Here is a 23,857-nt window from a genome sequence, read left to right as displayed (position 1 = left end):
GGAATTTGGCATCTTTACATTCGGTCGTCGATAGTAGATGCATCATCGGTGGTCTTTCAATAGTAAGCTGGAATGTCTCGTTGTTCTCGGACACTTTTGCAGGCAACTGACGCTAGAGTTATCATCTACTTCCAAGGGTGCTGCCGCGATTGAAACTCCGCCTTGTGCCGGTGACACAGCGGGGTCTGAGACTGGCTCAGCTGGACTGCTTGCTGTGTGCGATGCCGTTTCAGCCATGTCAGAAGTAATAGTCTGGGCCAGTCTATTAAGAGAGGATGTTGGGGGTTGTCTTTTCGCCTGCTGAATGGGCATACTCAAGCCGCTGAACGGGGGATCGAGCGGCCTTATATTCCTCAAATGATTGTTTGTGCTGTTCAGAATGAACCCCGCAGCTTGGCAGCGCAAACAGTTGTTGGTTGTTCTGTTGAACGCTTGTTGAAGCAACGTAAGTGGCTGATTCTCTTCTATACCAGGATCGAGGTGGGTTTTCGGGTGCTTGCACCAACCGTGGCCCGTACGATAACAATCACTGGCAATGCGGGATCAGAAAATAGGGGCTAATGCTGATTGGGGGGCAGATGCAAGGGTCATCAGCACTGCTTTGGAAGGGCTATCGACTCTGTGGCTTTGGTCACAAATGACGAGATCTTGACTCGAAATGTTACTGGAGAGAAGGACGTAAACTGGTCCACACATCTTGTAGAGAACGAGCCCCTCAAAGTTGAAAAGATCCATTGAGGTCACAGTTCTGTTGCTGAAAGCGCTGAAAACCAGCACGGTTTGCGGAACAAGGTCATTCTCGTTGGCCTTCATGTCTCTGGATTAATGCATCAGTACTTAGGTAGTCTGGGATCAGCAGATATTTTGACATGAGCCTTGCTTAGAATTCTAGCTGCGTTCAACACGACCTTTCCGATCGATTAGTAGGAACAACCAAGACGTACAGTGTAATCGCTCAATATGTATATGTGCAGGAAAGTCTGAGCCGGCATGCATTTCCTGGTCTGTAGATTCTTGATTAGCTGGTAGTATTATGGAGGTCGAGTGTCATTGAGCCACCCATGTACCACCAGTTCCCGAACCATCCTTACACATCAACTTTCCAAGACCTTACTTCTCCGTACCGTACGTCGTGGGGTTCTCGGTCATTTTCTTTTCATTAGTTGATTATGTACTTGACTTTTCTGGATCGTCCAAGGTTCCATTTGGTACCTACTCAACATATAATATCTCCGAAAAAGTCGTCGGGCCAACGGAGGCTTTGACGCTCAGTCTTTTACTTCTTTTTGTCGAGACGTGTTTTGTGACTGTTTTGTACCAGAACCGCTTCTTTTCTTAATTTGATTGCTGGTTCAATTTTTCTGCTGTTCAGTCGTCTAGCTTAGCCCTGCACGATGGCTCCCTAGGATGTTCGTCTGTGTCGTGGGCCACGAGGAGGCCTATAGTATTAAGGGTAGCTCTTAGAAAATGTCTGTTCGCTTGACACTGCCTTTTTGGTAAGACGTGAATAGGTATTCTGCCAGCTTTCGATCACATCAACGTCGCTTACGTGAGACTTTGGTGCCGGCTTGTCGGCGCCATACTTCCGTAACGCTCTTATACATTGGGCATTCATGCCGTAACAAAACATCAACAGAGGCAACGGGTGAGTAATTTGGTCTTACGCAAAACAAGATGGCAAATACTAAGAGAGACTCAATTCTGATGGCCACATAAAAAGCTAGACCTCTAGCCAGTTTCAGATGCAGATCAAGAGAGGTTGGAGCACCAGTCTTCTCAGAACTTGTCCTACTTCTCACCAACTTACCAAACATCCGAAAGATGATCTCGGATAATTGGAAGCCTCATTTCTCCTATGTCCGAGGGAAACACCATACCCTTCGGTAAATCTGTGTCCGTTGAGAACTTCAGCCCTGTCAAATTCATCACGCCAACTCACAATCGAAGTTTCAAGTCACAGCTTGAGAAGTGGATATGGTGGTCAAAATAGGTTAGACACATGGTCCAAGTTGTGTGCGGGAAACATTCTCCATTCACGGGCAGTTTTTGCAGAATTGGGAGTCTAGTTTGATTTACTCCATCGTCTTGAAAGCTTAACTTATGGCGATGCTGGGCCCGGGCATGCCAAGACCGCGCATCAATACGACGTGATTTCGTAAGGACGATCTGGAACATGCTTCTCGGGGCTAACAAGTGGCTAGTTGTTTTACTCAGCCTGTCTTCAGGGTCTCATGCGCCGTAAACCCGTTTCTCCCATGTCGATCGCTCCATGCCACTGTTTCCACAACAAAAATCTGCCGACCCCCTTGCAATAGTAATTTATGAGAACAATGAAGTTTGTCGACACATGACTATTACCAAATCTTCGGCAGAAATTTACATGGGTACAGTAACGTTTGGCACGTAGAACACCAGGTGTAATGTAACCGCGTGGGAAAACAGTTTACTGATATCACACGTGCAGTGATACTCCCCGCCTTACCCAAAAATAATCCGTAGTCAGGGAATATTGACAGACTTGAATTAGAAGTTGATTAATCTCCGTACATGTGGGGCTGCATGTGGCAATGCTGAGCCCAAGACAAGCACTCATAAGGCTTTGGATCATAGCCAAGGCAAGGTGAATGGACAGAACATTGATACTTGCGAATACCTCAACACGCTGCCTAAATATGCTTTCCAGACCATATTTCAGGTCAGTCAGGTCTAGACTCTCGGTGTAGCCGGGTAAAAATGAGTACTTTTAGCTGCGAGGTTCACCGCTTCCAAACTCAAGTCTTGACGTCAACCCAACCCTTGATGGATATCTGGAGACAGCAGACTATCAAAGTCTCGAGATCATCCGGCCAGACTAGTAAACTAAAATAAAGAATTATCTCGTGTTCTGAAGACTTTTCTATCTCAGAACATGGATAATTATGGCGAGACCAGGTCTGGAGGTTGTCGACAGTCTCGCGACCGGCGTGTTTGGGAAGTTACGGCTGAGATTATTGACGCGGGACGAGTCAAGTCTACTTGCTACCAATTATTCTGAGTTTTTCGTATGGGGAGGAAACTACATCACAATCTTCGTGTAATATGACTGCCATTGAAGAACATAAAGAGGCAACTGTCCGGCGTTCTTTTGCTATCACTTCATCACCACCCTCATCGTCATCGTCGCTTCTTCATCATAAACCATCTATCACTTCGACAATATTTCATCATCCTGATCCAAATCGCCAAGATGAAGTTCTCTGCCTCAACCGTTCTCTTCGCCGCTCTTGGCGCCTTCTTCGCCCCTGGCGTCGCCGCGGACCCTCATTACGAGTGCTCCTGCAGCACCTGGAACGGCCGAGGCTGGACCTACGACTGGCAGCTCACCTTCAACGCCTGCAAGAACAATTACGAGGGCGAGGTCTGTATATACTCGGAAACCGAAGTTTCAAGGCGGAGGCAATTATTGACTAACACAATCACAGGCCAACTACAACCACGGTCAGGGCAGGGTAAGTCTATTCACTCCTGCCACAACACCTGTGACAATGGTCAGGTCTAATGCTAACATTTCGCGACTAAAGTGCAAGTGGTTCTCCCACAAGCGCGTTGATGGCGATGACTGGAACCGCGTCTGCGAGGCGCAGGCTCGTGATGGATACTACCCTGTCGCCAACGATGTCATCGACTCTACCCAGCCTAAGATTACTGGCAAGTCTGGCCACGGCTTCTGCAAGCGATAGAGTTTTTCAAGAGACTTTTTAAACTCTGAAAGCGCCCAAATTGATAGGGGAATGGAGGACTTTGTTCAGAAATAGAATATTTGATTGCCTTGAAACCGAATCATTGCTGCTGTTCGTACCTAAGTACCTAAATTATACTGATTCATAATCACCATACCTTACACATAAAACCAATACTCATCATTTGTGCGCGAAGTTTTCAAAATCGTCTGGCTAGTCTTGAAAGGAGGATTCGAGGATATTGACAGACAAATATTGTCGTTATCTGATATTGAATCCTGAAAGTTCTTTCAGTCGATCCATATTAGTATCTCACCGTCGTGCTCAGCAACGGCAGAGCATTCTCAATGACCATAAGTCAACCTTGCAACTAATCATTTAATCAAGGGGAACTTGGCACGCAACTCAAGAGAAAAGTCGGCATTTCATTACGCATAAATTTAACTTACTTCTTTCGAAGCAGAATCTCGTCACAAAGGTAAGCTAAATAAGATTACTATCAAATCTAAATCATTATGGCCCAATACTAATCAAGGCAAGCCTCGCTCGTCCACTAGTGCACTACAAAAGTCTCCGGTCCAGTCACCTCGGACTTGTTAGCTAGATAAATTAATCGACACGGAGGTTACTAAGCCACAACTTTCAAACTACTAAATTCCGACACCGGGCGGATTAACTTTCCCCTATCAAAAGCTTATGTTATTAATATTCCTTTTCTCTCGAGTTCATTCGAATAAGAAGCTATACAGGCTCGTAATTATTATAACGTCTAGCAGATCCATCAGCTTCCTTAAACTTGCAAGTACATTACCCTCTCTAATCAAACGGTATAAGTCTCTGGAACTCCCGGCCTTAAAGACTTTAGATACCACGGCCTACCTATATCGCTTCCACTTCGACCTTTATATTCCTTTATTCAGATTACGACCATAAAGTTCCTCGTAGCATTAAGTCTTGCCACTACCGTCACGGCCCTAGCTATCCCTCCCGTCGAGCATTTCTCTACTTCCAAAAGAGATACTAAAGGCTCACTTCAGCTCATCGGCTCCGAGATCAAGTCTTTCGATATAACCAAGTATATTAATCCGATGTGCTCTATCTTAAATTCCGTGTCTAACATCTTAATAGTATTATTAGATCCAACGACAAAGTCGCTTCCCCCATAGCCCTCGAGAAGCGTATTAATAGCATTCCTATTCCTTATAGAGTTACTTCTCCTAAATTACTCTTACTTATAGGTATTACTATTTTATTTCATATAGTTGGAGGCTAGGTCCGCCAGGGCAGTCGTAACGTATGGACCTATACTTACAAGGGCATCGTCTTAACTAATAATAATAACAAGAAGGCGGTTAGTATCTTTGCCACTAGTATTAAGTACCTAACCAATTATATCATATCTAAAGGCAGGGTCTGGACTATAAATACTCCGGAGGGAGGGTTTATAAACACGGTAAGCATCAATATCGGAAAGGCTTAAATTCGTTACCAATTTTGTGTACCTTACATAGGTAGTATTAAGCAAGCTCAGTTTTATGCAAAGGAATTAACTAATCAGACGTAACTATTCATCTAAAGAGCATCTTATAGTATACGAACAACTTATTGCGCGTGTTACTAAAAGTCTGCTTAGCTAAATACTAAACCCCGTAGCCTCTCCGAAATAAAACAATTTTCCAAGCTTCTCAGCTTTGGGCATGCACACCTGGCTTAATATACGTGTTCTTAATATATAGCCTATGAAGGACCCTATATTAGGGCTTTAGAAAGTCAGTGAACTTTGCTATAGGTACTTTAGTTATAAAGAGAGTCTAAAATTCTCGAGCCCCAAGCACTTAGACGAATGCTAATCATATTAATGTCGCTTCTTTCTCTCGCTCCATTAGCTAATCATTAGTCACAAAGGAGATTATATTAATTCGTCACGGGTCTCTTAGACAGAAACCCTAGACACGATGAGGTCTTCCTCATTATGCGGCGTATTATTTTATACCAAAAACTAACTCGAACCCGTTATAGAATCCGAACTTCCCTATTAACTCAGGTTTAAAGTTCAGTCTAACTAGCCTCCTGGGCCCTCAGACTCCAGCTTGGCCACTCGATTCTAGTAAAAGGGAAGGAGTTCCTACTAGGAAATGATTTATGTACCCACGGCGCTCGTTAACTCCCCGCGTATAATAGAACAACTGCTATGCACATGATACGTTAAGCAGCACTTGGCGCGCCGTTCATCTTAGCTAGCAATGAGCACTGTAGATCTATGACCGTGATACTGGGTCGTTTCCAAATGATCGGCCTGCTCCGGTTCTATTCCGGGATGAAACTCCACGTGTGTCCTGCACCCGCCTGAGTATTTGCAAGTGTCAGGGAGATTAACAATGAACGCGAATGATGCCGACTGGAAAAAAAGAGCCACGCAACGTTGATGTAGATCTTTACAAAAGAGAGACATACTTTCCCTTTTCCCCAGTCAACCAAACTTTCTCAGCCAAAACACTTTCGTTATCGCTATTTGCTTTTCAGATTCTGCCGTAATTCGGTGCTTTCCATTAAGCTTGATTTTTAACTTCGCACTATTGAATTCAATCACAATGAAGTTCGCACTCGCCGCATCTTTCTTCGCTGCTATTGTTGTCGTGCCGGTCACGGCCGGATAGTGCGGCACGTTTGGGACCGACTTTGGAGCTTGTTTGAACTGGTGCTCTGATACCAACCCCGGTGCCGAACGATACATTATCGACGGATGTTATCGGGCTGTTTGCTCAAGCTGTAGACCTGCGAAGGAGCGATGTGAGTTGATTCTGGTTTTTTGAAGCCAAGCGTCGAGGAGAAGTTTACTGACAGAGGACCCGTACAGCACTCGAGGCACGAGTCTTCCAGGCGTGAAGATAACACAAAGCCATCGAGCAATAGCACCAGATCATGTCTTCCCAGCTGGTCATCCCAGCTTGAGAACCTTTCCACGAGTCCGAGTGCGACACAAACCACTTCTCAGTTCGCTTTCGCTCCCCCACAACTTTTATATCTATCGAGGATTGTTCGCAATCAAAATCGTTGTCTCACGGCTCGAGGTCGTTGTTAGTCTTAGCTCAGATACCCGATAGCAAAATATCACACACTCTTGAGGTTTTCCGCGTTGGACCCAGTGCTGCCATCAATGATACTCAATCTTCGTGATCTAGGGTACGTAAGGTACATGTAGACTCTTCCAACTGAATCCGCCGTTGCATGGGTATCATGTGTTTCATATCCCCCGATTCTCAACCATGAACTCCTCTTAGTCTCTCCCTCTTCTGCGTCTTATCCCAAGTTCAAGACTTTCCCTCGATGGCCGGTGCTTCTTCCCCACCGCCCACAACCTTTTCATATGCTGGAGCTGCCTCGCTAGGCCCATCATAAGCAGGAACCTCTTCAACAGGCGGCGGCGGTGCACTCGATGACGAAGCTACCGCAGATGCTCTCGTCCTCCCACTTGCCGTATCCTCATCTGGTGCCAGAACAAGCAACTTTTGACTTCCCTCACATTTCCAGCTTTCGCCCGCCACCGACAGCTTCACCTCCCAGTGCAACACGTGCTCAACCTTTAAGCAATACGTCACAAAGGTAGGCACGACCGTCTGCCCAAACGAACCTGCACCGTTTCTTTGACCGAGGAGCAGTCGTCCCAGCGCGTCCACTCGCAGATCCAGGACAGCACCAAGGTCTAGCGGAACTTCCTTAGGACCCGAGGGGACAACAATGGTGCTATCTTGGGCTTGGAAGAGATGCTTCAATCGCGCCAAGCAGAGTTTCCGCGTCTTGTTTGCGTCGTGAGGATCAAGAGTTCCGGGGCAAATGATGCCCGTCGTCGTCTGCAGTTCCAGCTCCAGCTGCTCTATCGTCACCGTCTGCGGTACATCCTCAATAATATCCGACGTCCGATCCCTGGATGGTGTCAGATGTAGCAGAAACGGGATGGTCGCCTCGTTTCCTAGCTGAATCACCGTGGGATACTGCACATCGAGGGTGTAGTGGAAGGTGGGAACTTTGGATGAGCCAAAGAACTTCTGCGTCTTCTGCTTGAACGACAGCTCCGCGTCAGTCATTCCTGGTAGCAACCGCTGACTGCTCACGCACCCAGTCTTGTTCCGCCTCTCCAGCCTAAAGTCGCTGATCATTGGCGATGGCACCGGAGGCGAAAATACTCTGACAGGCATCGCCGCCTTTGCGACTGTGCTTTTCTCATGCACCGCCAGCTCGGCCTCAACCCAGTACTCGACGAAACCATGCCAGCTCTTGTTGAACCCAGACCCGTCGAAATGAAATGTCCCCGGCAGCGGTTGCTCGGGTAGCCCTAGGCCAGCATGACCCCCGACGTTGGGGCGCAAAAAGCACGCCTCCTTGGCACTCTCCCCGCCACAGGCATTCACGGCCCTAGCATCCGTATGCGTCGGCAATGCGAGCGCAAAAGGCCATGATACAGGTTGGCCCCCAGCTCCGGGCGCGACGTGGACAGGTCCGCGGTGGACTACATCGCCGACGGCGTTCTCAGGCCAAAAGTTGAAACGGGAACGGTAGTAGCTCTTTTGGTTATTGCCGCGGGATACGACGAGTTTTGCCTTCGCACGGCCAAAGAGGCGAACGCGGACTGTGGCGTTGGCGGCGACGATGTGCGATTTGCGAACGATGTGGCCGAGAATGACGCTGCCTCCGTGAAGGGGCGTTTCTGGGTGAAGGAGCTGTATCGAAAGATCGAGATTGTTCTTCCTTTCCGTGGGAGGCATGATTGCTTCAATCCAAACCTTTATTCGCTCAAAAATGAATCAACTGATGGGTCTAGAGAGAAAAGAACCATCGATGGCTTAAAAACCCGAGAAAACCGCTGTGTTTAAGCAGGTCGTGGATTGCGGCGCGCCAGGCAGCGACGATGGGGTTAGCGCAGTGGCGCAGGTGGCGCTAAGCCTGGACGAAGCTGTGGCTGTGTAACATTACTTGATGAGTTGTTGACAGCCCACCGGCTCCCTTCATACCTTATCTCACAAGTCTGTTCATCTCATCTCATAGAAGTGTCATCTAATCTTCTGGAGATTCTTTATTCTCTCTCTACGTTTCGTGTTAGTGTAACCGTGCCGTGTGGTTCATGATCCCAACTCCATTGCGCTGCCGTGCACTATCCACCCATTTGATACCCATACGCCCTTCCTACCTCTCTTCTCGGTATCCCACTGGTACAGACGACGCCATCTGCCGTTTGTGATAGAAAATCTGCTTCCAGCTGCCATAAAGTAGTCTGTAGCTCCGGGCTGGTGGAACAAATTGCAACGAGTTTTATTCTAGTCCCCTGGGAAAGATCAGATTCAATCAGAGGAAGACACCTACCATGCCCGATATCAGACAACCTAGCTGGTCACCTCGGTCTCACTTTCTCAATCTATTGACGCCAAGTCACATGTACGAGAGTGAGACTCACCATGGAGGTTCCATAGAGTCTCGTCAGCGTGCGACGGTAGGTTAGTAGATATTACAGTTGCCATTCGTGGCCGCATACAATATAAGTTCCACCTGTAACTTACAACTTACTTGTAGACCAACGACGCAAGTAGGATATGAAGAGACAGAGTTGAATATGATTATGTGAATGGTTCTATCAAATTTGCAGCATCATTTGCAAAACGCTACGCTTGACGGCAAGAGTCTCGATAACCACCCCCTGAACTACTCCTCACTGGTCAATCTCACTACATCCTCGGTAAGTGCTGTTTCAGCTCGCTATAGCGCTTTGTAAAGAACATGAAAATCATGTCGATCGAATACAACATGTGGGATCGATAGTCCTTTGAAGAGAGACTGCGCTTTTGCAATAGCCTTCATCACGTTTACGGTTTACCAAGTCATTACCGCAGCCTAATTCAGATGCCGAGAATGACAATTTGTGTCGGCTAGGTATGTTTTTGAATGTGATTCTGTTTCGTACACCCTCGTACTGTGTGATAGAAGGCAGAAAGGGAGGCCAGATAACTTGGCTCGGGTTCGTAATGTTTCGCAGGGAATCTTCTCGTAGACATAAGGCTATGAGCCTGTGCATCTCTGTCATAACAAAAATAGAGACGTTTTGCTATGTTACGTTGGTACTAAGTCGCTCGCCTTCAGGACAAATATTTCAACGTAAACAAAAGTGATAGATGGCCTTTATGGGGAAGCCCATCGACTCAAATCTTATGACTTCGGGTCGCTAAGAAAGCCGACATTGACCTTCATGAAATCATGCAAAACCAGTAATGGAAGGCCTCGAGGGAGAATAACTGATGCCAATCGTGAAGATGTTATACTCTACACTCTACATTATGTATGCCCAAACTACTATGGCAGTAAGGGGCTGAGCTTAAACAACGAGCGATCATTCAAACTCATGGTTGACAACATGACGGAGCTTTCCAGGCGGAATTGTAAGGTTAAAATGTCATATATCCAATATCTATTTGCACTGTAGCTCACTCGAGTAGCTTTCACCGCCTTTAAAAGTCGTGTGAACCACTGCAGGCCTGCTGCCCTATGTGACAAGATGTCATAGTTCATTCTACACGACATTACATCTAGCTCCAGTCCTGTAAGCAACAGAACACCTCTGGCCTAAGCTCTTTTCGTGGCCGTCCAATATTGTGTTACTGTTTTCTTTATTAGATATCGGTTTCGCCTCCTGTAAGAAGCTGAACGGGTACTCACCATAAGTGAACTTGAGCAATGATTCTGGCTGTTGAGCGTATAGGCTGTCAATATTCTTCCGCGATGAAAGGTCCACGTCGAATCCAATCAGATCTGCCAGATGAAGCACTTCCTCGGCGGAGAGCTGAAGGGCGGTGTGGGTACCGTATTTGAGTGCTACGTAGTCACATGTCAGTCCGAATTTGCTGGTTGGATTACAAGAAAAACAGAAAGGTCAGAATTCATGGAAGAGTCCTGGAGTAAGAGTGATTACTTACGTCCAAGATTGACCCAAGTGCCACCAGGCTTCAGCAGCCGGTGGATATTGCTCAGAAAATCAATGATGTTGCTGCCAATGTCAATGAAGAACAATGAGGCAACGGCGTCGAATTGGCCGTCCTCTGGGAACATCTCCAAGAAGTCGCCCTCAACGAACTTGACAGCCTTGTTCGGCATGTGATCCGGCACCGTCAGGGCTGTGTAGCGCGAGGTAGGGTTGGACTGATGGGTCCATTTGGTCACAAAGGGATGAATAGTATGTTGATGCAGTGAGGTTGTATGGTTTGTAAGAAGGTGGTGAGCCAGTATTGAGCTGAAGTCCAGATCATTGGCCGTAACATCATACCCTGCATCCATGTGTCAAAACTTGAATTCACGCCCACAAGTCAACTGCTAAAAGGATACGCACCCAGATCAGCAATATCGCTTGCCAGCCTGCCCATACCGCATCCAGGTACAAGAACCTTCTTGCCCTTGGCATTCTTGCCAAAGTGTTTCCCCAGGCCAGCAATGACGGGCGGGAAAGTAGCTTCCCTCTCCTTGGCGCCAAACGTGCTCCAGTCTCGTGAAAGATGTCCAAAGGTCAGGTCCACAAGACCAAACTCGGCATCATCTTCGTCTGTCAACGGTCCTGGACCGGTTTGGTAATGCTTTCTTGAAATCTGCGCAATCTGCTTCGAGAGACGAGCGTTTATGTTAATCCCTTCCGTAGCCTTCTCAAAGTGCGCAGAATACCCGAGCTTGTCGCTCATTAGCTTCTGGGAGGGCGTCTGGCGGTCGTACCGCGCATACTTCCGCTGCAACACTCCCTGGGCGAGAGACGCATACTGCTCGAAGGAGTTGATGGCGTGTGCCAAATCTTCGGGAAGGTTTTTTCCTCCTTCAGTTGCGCGTACAACCTTGGCAGGCCTCGTGGAAGTCCCGACGGGTGCTTTGGAAATGGATGGTGGAGGGGTGTCTAGAGGGGCGTTGAGCGCAACGTGAAGGGCTTCAGCGCGTAAGGAGAGCTTGGAAAAGAAAATGGCAACATCAGACAATGAGCCAGACCCGCGAAGGGCGAGGTAGAAGGGAAAGATGATGCAGAGGAAGAGAGCAAGGGAGCGGGAAGGGAAAATTGACGAGTACATCATTGTGATTGCGGCTAGGTATGAATTTGCGCCAGAAGAGGTTATTCTTGTTGCCAAATGCAGCTCTGATAAAAGCAGAATGAGCTTGAGAAGTGGATGAACGGCGTGATAAGTGGGAAAGTCCTTCCCCTTGAACCTCCTCGGCAGCTGCGATTCTCCCTCAGGGCCAGATACTTTGCATCCAGTCTCGAATATCAGAAGTCGCCGCAGGTATCAGAGCGCAACGGCTGCGCCCGCCGTCCGGCCCCAAGCGATGGGGTCTACCGTCTGAGCATTGTCTGAATCGAAAAGTGTGGATTACCACGATTCACGGTCCCTCGGATAGTAACGGGGATCATCTCTGTTGAGGTTTAGAGTTCTGCAAGGGGGGCTTGTGTCCCACTCTGTAGTGACTTGGAGTAAACCTTCGGCTAGTGAGACAAGAAGCATCCCTCCCTCTAGTACAATCAGCCTTACCGCGAGCTGCTGGCGAGTCAAAGACCATGGAAAGTTGCCAGGTATGGAAACTATCTCGGATGACAGGCCACGTCAGACTCTCTACCGAGCCGAATTTCTGGCATCGTAGCCAACACAACTTGCATTGGAACGAAGAGACGTTTACGATTGAAATAATGACGCTCCGTGATGATACCAGTGCATTCAACGTGATAATAATTGAACTCGTGGACTATTTTGTCCTGCCACAGCGTAAGCATTGGTACTACCAATCGAGGTAAAACTTGGTGTCGGCCAGCGGAATGGCAATACAAGTCTATAGGATACTCTCTCATTGGCCGAAACAGCGCTTAAGTGGAACATAATCCAAACGACACAGTCAAACTGCTTATTTAACCCTGTAACTGCCATCCATTCTGTGTGACTGCGTCTATCGTGCTGTTTCTCTAAGAATCTAAACCCACATTCTTGTTAGAGCCATGGGCCGAACAATTCTGTTTCTCTTTGCACTTGCCATTTTCTCAGTGCTCCCCAGCCACGGACAGGCAACAAAGTGCGGCAAGCTCTTCGAACGCAAAGAATGGCGAACATTGACCCAGGACGAGAAATCTGGCTGGGTGGGAGCTGTGAAATGCCTCGGAAGCATACGGCACCAACGATTGTCATTCACGCCGAAACAAATAGTTCTCGAGGGAATGAGAAGTCTATACGATGACTTCTCGTACTCACACGCAGCAGTAGAGCACAGCGCACATAGGAATGTCTACTTTTTGCCGTGGCGTATGTTCCGTCCCCTCTCAACCATTGTTCAACACTTCTATATTGACACCTGCGCAGACCGCTGGTTCCTCTATTTGTTCGACGCGTCTCTCCGCCAAAACTGCGGGTACGGCGGTCCAACGCCATACTGGGACTGGTCGCGCGATCATGCGGACCTGGTCGGCTCTTCCGTGTTTGAAGATTCACCCGAGTTTGGACTAGGCGGGACTGGAGACTGTAGTTCTTCACCCGAGGCTGATTGCAAGGTCACTACAGGCGCTTTTGCCCAGTTCGAGCTTGCCTGGCCGATCCCTCACTCACTGCGTAGGAACTTGACGCTCATCACTGGGTGGTTCGATCATGAGAAGCCCCAGAACTCCACACTGGGCCCAGACTCTGTGCGGAACTCGACTGAACATCACACGGGCGACTTTTACAGTTTCCAGCATTCAATGGAGCAGATGCATAATCATGTCCATAACTTCGTTGGCGGTGACTTGGCGGGGGACTGCCCAAAGAAACTACCAGCGGAAGGTTGCAAGGACCTAGCCGTCGCCTTTACGCCTAACGACCCTCTATTTTGGTTGCATCATGCGCAGCTTGACCGTTTATGGAGCAAGGTGTGCACCCCTTCCAAACCTTGCTTGATTCAACTGTCATATCAAATATACTAACGTGGGTTGATGACTTTCACAGTGGCAACGCCGACACCCCGCCAATTTTGCCGCTTTTTCCGGCATACCCTTTCACTCGTTCAATATGAGCGACCCGCAATATGATGTTAAAGCTAGCGCAGATTACAAAATGCCATTTGATGTACAGAGTGTGCCCGTGACGCCAAGGCAGGTTTTTGACACGGAGGCTGGGCCGCTATGCTATCAGTATGTAGATGATGAGTGACAGTCTTCGGGCTAGAATGATAAACAACGCATCTTGGCATCCTGGGGATCTTAGTCCCCATCAGTGACACCCTGGTCCCATTTCCTATGCCTCCCCGTCAGAGTTCAGCTCTGCTTAAGTCTGTGCGCGCCCATTTACACGAAGCGATCACACGAAGCGCATACAGAAGCAGAAGATGTAGACCAGACGAGTTACTGAAGCGAAGATGTAAAAAGTTAAGAATTTCTATTGCTATGCATGGATTTCTCATTTCAAACAAAATATCTATAGGCTAGACTCATTGATCCTCTCAAACATCTCAGGCGTCCATTTCGAATGTTGCTCCGCCATCCAATCGTGCACCTGTCTCCAGTCCCGGCAAGTGTGTTTAGCTCCATCGCCTGCAGCAACTTTGTCACCATTGGGCAATTTCTTGTTTGTGCCACCAGGTTCGATCGTCGTGTCAGCAGCGCAGAGAATGCCCTGCCGCAAGTAGTGGAAGCAATGCTCCGTGTGGTCAGACCCGTCGTCTCCGTTAACGAGCACGGCACGAATGTGGCTCAAGCAGTGCATCTGATGCCACATCGACACGCCAAACGCAAAGTGCTCTTGGCCTAGAAAGACGAAACCCTTTCCAGGGGGACGGATTGCGTTCCATTCAACCGTAGAAGCAAAGCCTTCCATCCCGTAGTGCTCAGGATCATCTACGAATTCGGCCTGAATGGTGCGGACCTTGATAGGAAGCTCATGTGGTCGGTCACCTTCGAGGTAGGCTATAATGTGTTAGTCACAAAGATAAGAAAGAAACTAACGAAAAACGAGAATTCGACGTACTGTATGACTGTGAACCACGGGTCAAGACGCGGAAGGAGAAGAAGAGAGCGCCCAGGTTCAAGACGAGGCATACGCAGAGGGCTGCGAAAAGGCCGAGTGAGGGCCCTCGTAATTGAGACTTCAAAGACTTCAAAGACATGATGGCGTGCTGGCAGGGTAGTGCGTTGAGGTTGTCAAAGAAAGAACACAATCGCTTGGATCAGCAGCGCCGAGAGTGGGCGAGCAGTGTTTAACAGATCTGTGGCCGTATCCGCCCTCGCCCTCGCCCTCGCTTGAGTAGATGAGTCGCGATGATAACATGGGGCGGTGCAAGAGGATTCGCAACTTCGCAAGTGTCAAAAAGATCTACTGATGAGAGTCAGTTGTCCAAGGGTTGCATCGACCATGTGGAGAGCCCCAAGTATGCTGACAGGGACCGCATCACAACCTCTGGTCCCACAAAAGCTGCTCGACATACGACGACGGTAAGTTTCATCGTCTAGATGAACGTCTAGATGAACTTCGGAATGTCCGTTGCTATGTTGACAACGAAAAGCACCGCAGGACTGTTTGAGGTTCCACAAGATCTGCTCGCTGGACTTGCGACGAAAGAAAGTTTTTGCATCTAGATGAACCTCGGGAATCCGGATCCCAGTAGCGGAAGGAAGGGACCGCAGGTATGGAACAGGTTGCGTGCTCCACACGAAATGATGTGACTGCTCGATATGCGACGAAAGTAAAGTTTCGATAGCCAGATGAATCATGGGCGCCCGCAGGTCAATTTATTTGCCTGCCATAGGCCTTGGGGCTTGACCGATTGAGCTGACGGAGGCTTGGATGAGGCTTGCCCGGCGGAACGGACATCAGGACATCATGACTCCTTCCGACGGCGTATCATGCCGGCGTGCCATCTACACGCCCCCGGACCTGCTGTTGGAGATCTCCACCAGCCTCGTATACCGAACTCGATAGCTAGTCACGATCTTTGTCTGGAACCTCACCGTGGAATCCACTTGGGAAACTTTACGAGGCGTGTTAGAGACTCGGCACGAATGTCTGAAGACCCACGACTTAAGAATTATTGCGAAGGCAACGCCGGCGCAATAACGCACATGCACGCTTCTGATCGTGGGGATTCGTAGTCGTACGGAGAGATTGTCGAACGGATATCCCTCCCATGAGCTTCATCACTTGACACTCGAAATCCATAAATACCCAAGAGAATATCGACCATGGAAAGAAAAAGCATCCACAACAACATCTTACTCCACAACAATCATCTTACCATCATTTCAACATCTTCTTCAACTCACTTTTTCTTTGTAAACCACCAAGTTTTCAACCAATCATTCAAAATGCAGATCACCAGTGTTATGCTCAGCCTTGCCAGTCTCGGCCTGAACGTTCTTCCTGTTCAGGCCGGGCCTATTCCTGGCGCTGAAGCTGCTCTGGCGGCGCGCCACGTCTATTCTCCCGATGTTGACGAAGCTCCTGTTGAGAAGCGCCATGTCTACTCTCCTGATGTCGATGAGGCCCCTGTCGCTAAGCGCCACGTCTACAGTGTCGACAAGGACGAGACCGTCGAGAAGCGTCACGTCTACTCGCCTGATGTCGATGAGACCCTCAACAAGCGTCACGTCTACTCGCCCGATGTCGATGAGACCCTCAACAAGCGTCACGTCTACTCGCCTGATGTCGATGAGACCCTCAACAAGCGTCACGTCTACTCGCCCGATGTCGATGAGACCCTCAACAAGCGTCACGTCTACTCGCCTGATGTAGACGAAGCCCCCGTTGCCAAGCGTCATGTCTACTCCGTCGACAAGGACGAGGTCGAGAAGCGCCACGTCTACTCCCCGGACGTTGACGAGACTCTCAACAAGCGTCACGTCTACTCTGTCGACAAGGACGAGGTCGAGAAGCGCCACGTCTACTCCCCGGACGTTGACGAGACTCTCAACAAGCGTCACGTCTACTCTGTCGACAAGGACGAGGTTGAAAAGCGTCACGTCTACTCGCCTGATGTCGACGAGACTCTTAACAAGCGCCATGTCTACTCCGTCGATAAGGATGAGGTTGAGAAGCGCCACGTCTACTCTCCTGATGTTGACGAGACTCTAAACAAGCGTCATGTGTACTCTGTTGACAAGGATGAGGTCGAGAAGCGCCACGTCTACTCCCCCGATGTTGACGAGGCCCCCGTTGCTAAGCGCCACGTCTACTCCGTCGATAAGGATGAGGTTGAGAAGCGCCACGTCTACTCCCCGGACGTTGACGAGACTCTCAACAAGCGTCACGTCTACTCCGTCGACAAGGACGAGGTCGAGAAGCGTCACGTCTACTCTCCTGATGTCGATGAGGCCCCCGTTGCTAAGCGCCACGTCTACTCTGTTGACAAGGACGAGGTTGAGAAGCGTCACGTCTACTCCGTCGACAAGGATGAGACTTCCGCCTAAGTTCAAAAGCGGTAGGAGCGAGTCAGAAAAAGTCACTGCAGGAGCGGGTTTGCGGCAAAATCGTTTTGGGCGGTATGAATTCTATGGCTTGCTAGCGAGAAGGGGAGATGTAGTGGGGTGTCTCAGCACTTTTGCGAACTTCCAGTGATCAAATGCGTAGCTAGGTTTGTTTAGTTAAAGGTGTCCTTCTTAGAATCACAATAGAATTTCCTTCTTCAACATCAGTGTTCTGTTTTGGCAAGCGTCCCTAAATTAAGCGTATCCCCATATGAGCTCTGCAAGCCATGCAATAAACTTCGTTGCTTATCATTTTAAGTCTACCCTCTTAGCGCTGGTCACACAAGCAAGTATACCAAAACTCAGAAAGAGTAAATCAAGGTGTCTGAGCGCATGGGGGTGAGTAATCGTTTCCGCACGCACGTTTGTTTTGTCCGCCAGTCGGGTCTCCGCCAGATAGCCTTGCCCCTGCCCCTTGAAGACTTGATAGTCGTACAGTATTTTAAGGTTTATTATCTTCGTCTGTGGAGAGCCTGCATAGCGCCATAGAGTCTTCGCGACCAAGGCTCGATCGGCCGCTCTCCTCCCGACGCTATTTACGAGTACGAGGAAACTGCTCGCTTTATCGGTGCCCTTGCTCTGATGCTGCTTTGATACCCTTGCCAAGACATTGAACGCTGTGGTCATACTGGGAGAACTATGTTCCTCATGGCGCATCTCGAATGTGGCCTCTTTTGTCTTTTTTTTCTTTTTTTTCTTAATTCCTCATGGTAAATCTGTTCGGTTTATGCAAAAAAATCAGACGGTGAACTTTACTCCACACTATACGCTGTACTTGTAAACAAGGATTAAATGGCAGATTTCTAATAGAGAATTGGTGCAAAAACATCCAGCTTAACACCGAGTCATGTTCCTTCCGATGCTGTGGCGTGCCTGAGCATTGATATGATGTATTCTGAGCTAAGATAGGGATGTGAAATTGCAATTTTGACTCAAGAATTTTGAGGAATGAATGCTTCTCAAGCTCTATCTACAGGTATTCGTCCGGCATCGGGATGAGCGTCTCGTTCCCAGCCGCACACATGGCCGGGTGCTCTTCGGGGAGAGCCTCTGTATCGGCCATTTTCACATCAGTGCACTATCAATTCATGTTACATTAGTCAATCTCACTTTATTAAGCTCTCAGCTGGGGTAACTCACAAAGTATTGCACCTTGCCCGTCGCCGGGTCCTTGGCCTCAAAATACATGACCCCCATCTCGTTAAGCTTGGTCTCGAAAGGTATCGTAACATTGACGCACACCTGCCCAGAGGGCTGGATGGGTAAGTCTTGCAGAATGATATGAGGGAAGTCGTCCCTCTTTTTCGGCACTCTGTTCCGAGTGTAGAGAGCTGTGACAAGGTCTCCAGGATGGCCTGAGAAAGAAAGGAACGTGCGAGAGCTGCGGGCGTAGGCTTGGGGGTTGTGCACGATCTCCCCTTTGGCTGTGTGTTAGATCATGCCAATACTGGGGAGTCTGATGAATTGGAGACTGGAAGGAGAAACTTACGGCAAAACGGGTGGAACTCATCTAATTCTGGCCGAGACGGAAGGTTGGCACCACGAGACGACCATGGGTACTGGACGTGGAAACCCGCATGGGCGGGGGCGGCGGCGGATGCGAGGTTGATACCGGTGCCGAGAGCAAGCAGAAAAGTAAGGACGGTAGGAACGTTAGGCATGGTGGATGAGATTTCAAGTGCTGGGTCAGCATAGGTTCCACGTTGTACGCGGCCATCTGCGGCAGAGAGAGACAGCAAGATGATATAGCTCGTGCCAAGACACCTGACAGTCTACCTCTCAACTGACTTGAGACTGTCGAAAGTCACCGACACGGTCACCCCGGAATGTCAGATAAATTACTCTTGCCGTACTGATCGAGTCAAGTTCTGGTGAAGGTTTGAAACTACAGACGCATTGCAGTCCCACTGCATCATCATCTTTACGTGCTCCTCAATGGCCAGACTGCGCCACACGGTAGTTCCGCGTGTTGAAGCTTTATTCGAACTCATCACCTGTCTCTGTCTGGCTATCTCTGGCCTACTGTGAATCACTCCTGATCTTCTTCTTCATCCACAACTTCCAGTTCTCTCGTCCTTTTCCTCATCGTTCGTCGTCTTACTATCATTTGCCCCCTAGAACGACCTCCCACGATGTTTTCTGAATCAAAGTCGGACACTTCTCAGTACACGCCGCTCTCCCGACCAGGCGGTGGCGAGGGTTCTAGCTCTAGCACATCTCTTGAGAAGCGCTCATCTTCCGAGGATGATGACGACCACCCCCTGTTGGAAGCCTCTGAGAATCTTCCAGGTCTCCAGGCAGCCAAACACTGGCAGCTTCCCAAGCTCATCCTGTACTTTTCCTTGGCTTTAGCCTTGCTATCATGCGCCAACATCGCTCTGCTTCCTGCGACGCTGTCGAACTACGCAGCTTACCCTTATACAGACTCTGAACTCAATGCCCTTCCCTACGGTGACGCCAGACTAGGACTTGACAGAGCAGCCAAGATTCTTCGCCCTCCCAGAGAGTATCTTCGCGCCTGGCCGGACAGAGTGGTGCGAGTGAGCCGCAAGTTGAAGAATTCAGTGTGGGGAAATGGGCCGCAGGTCTATGTGACTGTCGAGGTACGCGCAATTTCATATCATCTCATTCTCACTATCTGCGGTTCAAACAAGAATTCTGATGTGAAAAAAAAGGACTCAACTATCATGCGCTTCCCGGTTCCTACCGCTGGTATCAACGCTTGCGCAATCAACTGGCTCGCGCCTCCGGAAAATTCCACGCGCATCAAGGACCTGACTACCAAGGGAGACGTTTCCGAAATTGAAGTCTGGCAGCTTATTGCGCCCTCAGCCACTTCAAAGCCAGGCTCTTCCACAAACATGGACGAGCTCGACTACGACACCGTGTCGTACTCGGCTCTCCCTGTGCGCGGCGAGCTGCTCGGCGTGCTGGATCTCACCGTGAAACCGAATAGCACGACGGTGGAGTTTGCCTGCCCTAGCGGGGCAGAAAATCTTGTGGTAGAGTTGAAGTGCCAGCGCGTGGCGTGTCATGTCAGCTTCATGCATCTGGACACCATGCTGCCGCGATTTGGGTTTGAGTTGGTGAGGAAGAGGGCGTGAGGTGGATGACGGACTGACTAACGGGCTGGGGGCAGAATATGCACAGACATTTGACAATGGAATTGGCCATGGCTGGTGGTGGGCAGCACGTTTTGTTCCTGAATCCTTGGAGGGGTGAACCTAACACAAACACGAAAGGCCAGGTCTCACCCTACATACTTAGTACAAGAGTCCACTGCCCCCAACGATAGCTTCTAGAAACAAGAATCCACCATATTTATTTCATTACTTTACCCTCCTTGGCAGATCACAGCACACTAATCCCTGCTGTAATTCTCGATCACCCATCTGGAACTCACTCAACTTACACGCTCAACAACATGTCCACTCAACTTGACGCTGCTTCCATTGCTCGTGTTTCCTTGCACGACCCCAAGCACTTCGATGTCCAACTCATCCAAACCGCTCACCGCCTGGCTCTCCTACAACATTGGGATATTCTAGCAAGCTCCAAAATCTTGGAACTAGGATGCGGTCAGGGAGATTGCACAACCGCTCTCGCCACTGTTGTGGGTGAGCAAGGCACCGTGGTGGCTGTTGACCCGGCGTCGCTGGACTATGGTGAGTTCTTGCTGCCTTGTGTAACTTTTCTTAGTAGCCTCGGCAGGTAGGCAATCTAATCACTCGCGTAGGTGCCCCGTACACTCTCAAGCAAGCACAGGATCACATCTCACAAGGTCCACTTGGCAATCGTATCAAATGGGTTCAACAAAGCCCTCAGGACTATCTCACTTCCCTCACTTCATCCAGCGACGCCAAAGTCTTTGACGCAACAGTCCTTGCTCATTGCCTATGGTACTTTTCCTCCCCCTCTCTCATTCTAGAAACCTTCCGTGCCATCAGACAGCACAGCAAACGTCTTCTCCTTTCCGAATGGTCCCTGGAAGCAACGAATGCTGCTGCCCGGCCTCACGTTCTAGCCGCCCTCACCCAAGCAGCGCTAGAGTGCCGCAAAGGCGAAGAGAGTATCTCCAACGTCCGCACTGTTCTGGGCCCAAAGCGCCTCACAGAACTCGCTGTCGCGGCCGGCTGGAAACTGAAGAAGGAGAGCCGCGTGCAGTGCGGCGAAGGTCTTCAGGACGGACAGTGGGAGGTTTCTGCCTGTCTTGGATCCGGTTTTGCGCGTGAGGTAGAGGAGCGTGTCAAGGATGAGCGGGAGCGCGCCGTGGTCTTTGCGTTACGTGATGCTTGCGAGGCGAGTTTGGACGGTGTGCCCAGGGGTAAGAAGGGAGTTGCTGCCATGGATGTTTGGGTCGCGAGCTTCGTCTGAGCTTTTTCTCCCTCGCTTTTCGTCTGATTATGTGAACCTTAGAATAGTACCCGAAAAGAATAGAGGAGTCCGTGTCACATGTAGTTTAGGGTTGCTCGAGTCAATCACCCGAAAGGCTGCGGCAAATAAAGGGAAGCTAAATCTACAATACGTCTAGCATTTCCTAAAACACGTGCTTGGTGAGCTCCTATGTACAAAGCGAGACCGAGCTACGGCCAGAAAATAGATTACACCAAGTCTAACGTCTGCTTCTTAGCGATCTAGGCCCGAGGAGTTCTCATTGCTATCTGCAGACTATACTGGATTCATACATTGCACATGCGTAGTGTAGTAAGGTATGTCGCAATAGTCATTATATCTGACGGAAGTTAGCGTGGGGGTCGTTCATTTTACTTTGGTCCCTCTGCACTTTGCATAATGCAATGCTGAGCAGTGATCATGATGCATGCCGTGGCGGTTTCCAGTCGAATCACCGCTTGTAGTTAGTTGAGCTGAGCGTACCACGCTTCATCAATGGCCCGTGGAGACGCGCGCCATGCTTCAAGTGGCTTTTGAGTTCCGTACTGGGCCAATTGTCAATGGTATTTGCAAGTTCTTGATGTAGCAATGACCTGACTCGCGGGTAGTTTAGAGAATAACCCGAAGTAAGTACGCAATCCAGGCGTCCGGTCAAATCTCACATGGAGTTTGGGCTGATCTCAGCGAGCCAGACAACTGGTATTGGCCTATCTCTACCTCTTCATGACGTTGCTGTCTCGTCTGAAAGATACAGGAACCAATTTTGTTAACGACATCCTTGCAAGACTCCTTGTTCTAAAATTGAACTGGGATTTACGAATTAGAGAGAGAAGCAGATCAGCCCCCAGAAAGCACCCAGCCCCATGGGTGCTAGTCATTTGGTACGGATGAAATAAAATTACCCCCAGCAAGGATCCCGCCAATTCAGGTCATAAGACTTCCTCGGGAGTCGGTGGACAATTCTGCGTTCTAACTCCCCGGACAACAAGAAACCCTGGAGCGATATGCGGACGCTGACCCCCGCCGCCCCGCGTTGCTATCAGGCCAAACCGAGGCAGGCCGGTAAGCCCCAATTGACCGTGGTGGAGCTGTGGAACACTTGAGGTTTACGAATTTACGGAGTATTCGTACAAGGTCGGAGCCCCGTCTCGGCCGAAATTTGACTGGTGATGCCGGGGAGCCTTTCCGAGAGGTCTTTCCAGGTTCCTCTTTAGCCGCGCCCACATGTGCTCTATCCGCGCATGGAGCCTTGTGTATGTAAGTCAAACCACCCACTTTTGGCCCACCCCCCCTTTTGGCCCACCCTAATTTCCTTCCTAGCCACTGATTAAAAACCTTACTTACGATTTTTAATTTAATATAATAATTATAAAAATCGTTTAAATATATTTCTTTTTTATATACTTATTAATCTATAGCTAATAGTACTATATACTAAAAATAAGGTTTAATAAGCTCTTAATACTATTAAAAACGGTCTCTTTTTTAAAAAAACCTTAATTATATTCGGGGTTCTTAAGTTAATACTTCGGAATTATAAAAAAGGTTATTAAACGAGGGTAATAGTATTTATAAACCTCTAGAAGCTTTTTTTATAATAAAAAGACTAGCTAGCTTAGTAAGTTCGAATTTAGTATACCCTAAGTATCGTACTAACTTATTAATAAGTTAAAAAATTCGCTAAATAAGTTTTAATATCTTAGGGGGATACTAAACTACTTAAAAAAAACTTAATACTTTTTTTAAGAAAAATTTATTAATAAGGGTTTAAAAAAATTATTTAATAAATTCGTAATATATTAATAAAGCTATTATTAATATAATTAAATTATAGTTTAGATTACTTAATATATTAAAAATTAGCGTTATTAAATAGGCTAATAAGTATAATATAAATAAAATTAGTATAATAAAGGGTAAGGGAGCTAATAGGCTAGTTTTAAGTATAATAGAGGCTATAATAGTATAAAAAAAAAAGCCTAGTTCGTATACCTAGGTAACGATTATTAAATATATTTTTATTAATAGTAGATTTATTAAATTATTAGTTATTTATAAAAAAAAAATAGTATAGTAATAGTAGTTTTTATTTTAACTTAACCCTTATAATAATTAGAAGTTTATAATTATTACGACCTAATATGTATAATAAGCCTAGGGCCTCGCCCTATAAAACCTACGGCGGCTATTATATTATATATATAAAAGTACGGACTTAGGGTAACTCCTCTCGGGATAGAAGAACTATAAATAAGTTACG

General features: G+C 48.2%; 8 protein-coding genes across 8 annotated transcripts; 4 read left to right on the top strand and 4 right to left on the bottom strand.

Annotated features, from left to right (window-relative positions):
• Positions 1-3,226: 3,226 nt before the first annotated feature.
• Positions 3,227-3,719, top strand: CABS01_10121 (uncharacterized protein; the record flags this gene model as incomplete). Its single annotated transcript, XM_060543477.1, has 3 exons — positions 3,227-3,397; positions 3,462-3,488; positions 3,561-3,719. 3 exons carry the CDS (start codon positions 3,227-3,229, stop codon positions 3,717-3,719), a joined length of 357 nt encoding a protein of 118 aa, XP_060399658.1.
• Positions 3,720-7,030: 3,311 nt separating this feature from the next.
• CABS01_10120 (uncharacterized protein) lies at positions 7,031-8,482 on the bottom strand (the record flags this gene model as incomplete). The annotated part of the gene is made up of 1 exon (XM_060543476.1): positions 7,031-8,482. One exon carries the CDS (start codon positions 8,480-8,482, stop codon positions 7,031-7,033), a length of 1,452 nt encoding a protein of 483 aa, XP_060399657.1.
• Positions 8,483-10,328: 1,846 nt separating this feature from the next.
• CABS01_10119 (uncharacterized protein) lies at positions 10,329-11,809 on the bottom strand (the record flags this gene model as incomplete). The annotated part of the gene is made up of 4 exons (XM_060543475.1): positions 10,329-10,363; positions 10,422-10,577; positions 10,679-11,026; positions 11,089-11,809. 4 exons carry the CDS (start codon positions 11,807-11,809, stop codon positions 10,329-10,331), a joined length of 1,260 nt encoding a protein of 419 aa, XP_060399656.1.
• A 911-nt stretch (positions 11,810-12,720) lies between these two features.
• CABS01_10118 (monooxygenase) lies at positions 12,721-13,900 on the top strand (the record flags this gene model as incomplete). The annotated part of the gene is made up of 3 exons (XM_060543474.1): positions 12,721-13,021; positions 13,079-13,620; positions 13,697-13,900. The coding sequence occupies 3 exons, from the start codon at positions 12,721-12,723 to the stop codon at positions 13,898-13,900; spliced, it is 1,047 nt and encodes a 348-aa protein (XP_060399655.1).
• Positions 13,901-14,164: 264 nt separating this feature from the next.
• CABS01_10117 (uncharacterized protein) lies at positions 14,165-14,852 on the bottom strand (the record flags this gene model as incomplete). Its single annotated transcript, XM_060543473.1, has 2 exons — positions 14,165-14,652; positions 14,714-14,852. 2 exons carry the CDS (start codon positions 14,850-14,852, stop codon positions 14,165-14,167), a joined length of 627 nt encoding a protein of 208 aa, XP_060399654.1.
• Positions 14,853-16,047: 1,195 nt separating this feature from the next.
• CABS01_10116 (uncharacterized protein) lies at positions 16,048-17,148 on the top strand (the record flags this gene model as incomplete). The annotated part of the gene is made up of 1 exon (XM_060543472.1): positions 16,048-17,148. The coding sequence occupies one exon, from the start codon at positions 16,048-16,050 to the stop codon at positions 17,146-17,148; it is 1,101 nt and encodes a 366-aa protein (XP_060399653.1).
• A 1,027-nt stretch (positions 17,149-18,175) lies between these two features.
• Positions 18,176-18,866, bottom strand: CABS01_10115 (uncharacterized protein; the record flags this gene model as incomplete). Its single annotated transcript, XM_060543471.1, has 3 exons — positions 18,176-18,283; positions 18,346-18,629; positions 18,695-18,866. The coding sequence occupies 3 exons, from the start codon at positions 18,864-18,866 to the stop codon at positions 18,176-18,178; spliced, it is 564 nt and encodes a 187-aa protein (XP_060399652.1).
• A 471-nt stretch (positions 18,867-19,337) lies between these two features.
• Positions 19,338-21,579, top strand: CABS01_10114 (uncharacterized protein; the record flags this gene model as incomplete). The annotated part of the gene is made up of 5 exons (XM_060543470.1): positions 19,338-19,808; positions 19,881-20,291; positions 20,345-20,387; positions 20,556-20,870; positions 20,942-21,579. 5 exons carry the CDS (start codon positions 19,338-19,340, stop codon positions 21,577-21,579), a joined length of 1,878 nt encoding a protein of 625 aa, XP_060399651.1.
• Positions 21,580-23,857: the final 2,278 nt, after the last annotated feature.

Source organism: Colletotrichum abscissum (assembly GCF_030869225.1).
Source record: "Colletotrichum abscissum strain IMI 504890 chromosome Unknown Scaffold_25.1, whole genome shotgun sequence".
In the NCBI taxonomy this organism is placed as follows: Eukaryota; Fungi; Ascomycota; class Sordariomycetes; order Glomerellales; family Glomerellaceae; genus Colletotrichum; species Colletotrichum abscissum.
Note: the sequence above shows the minus strand (reverse complement) of the source record. Positions and strands in the feature narration are given on the sequence as shown.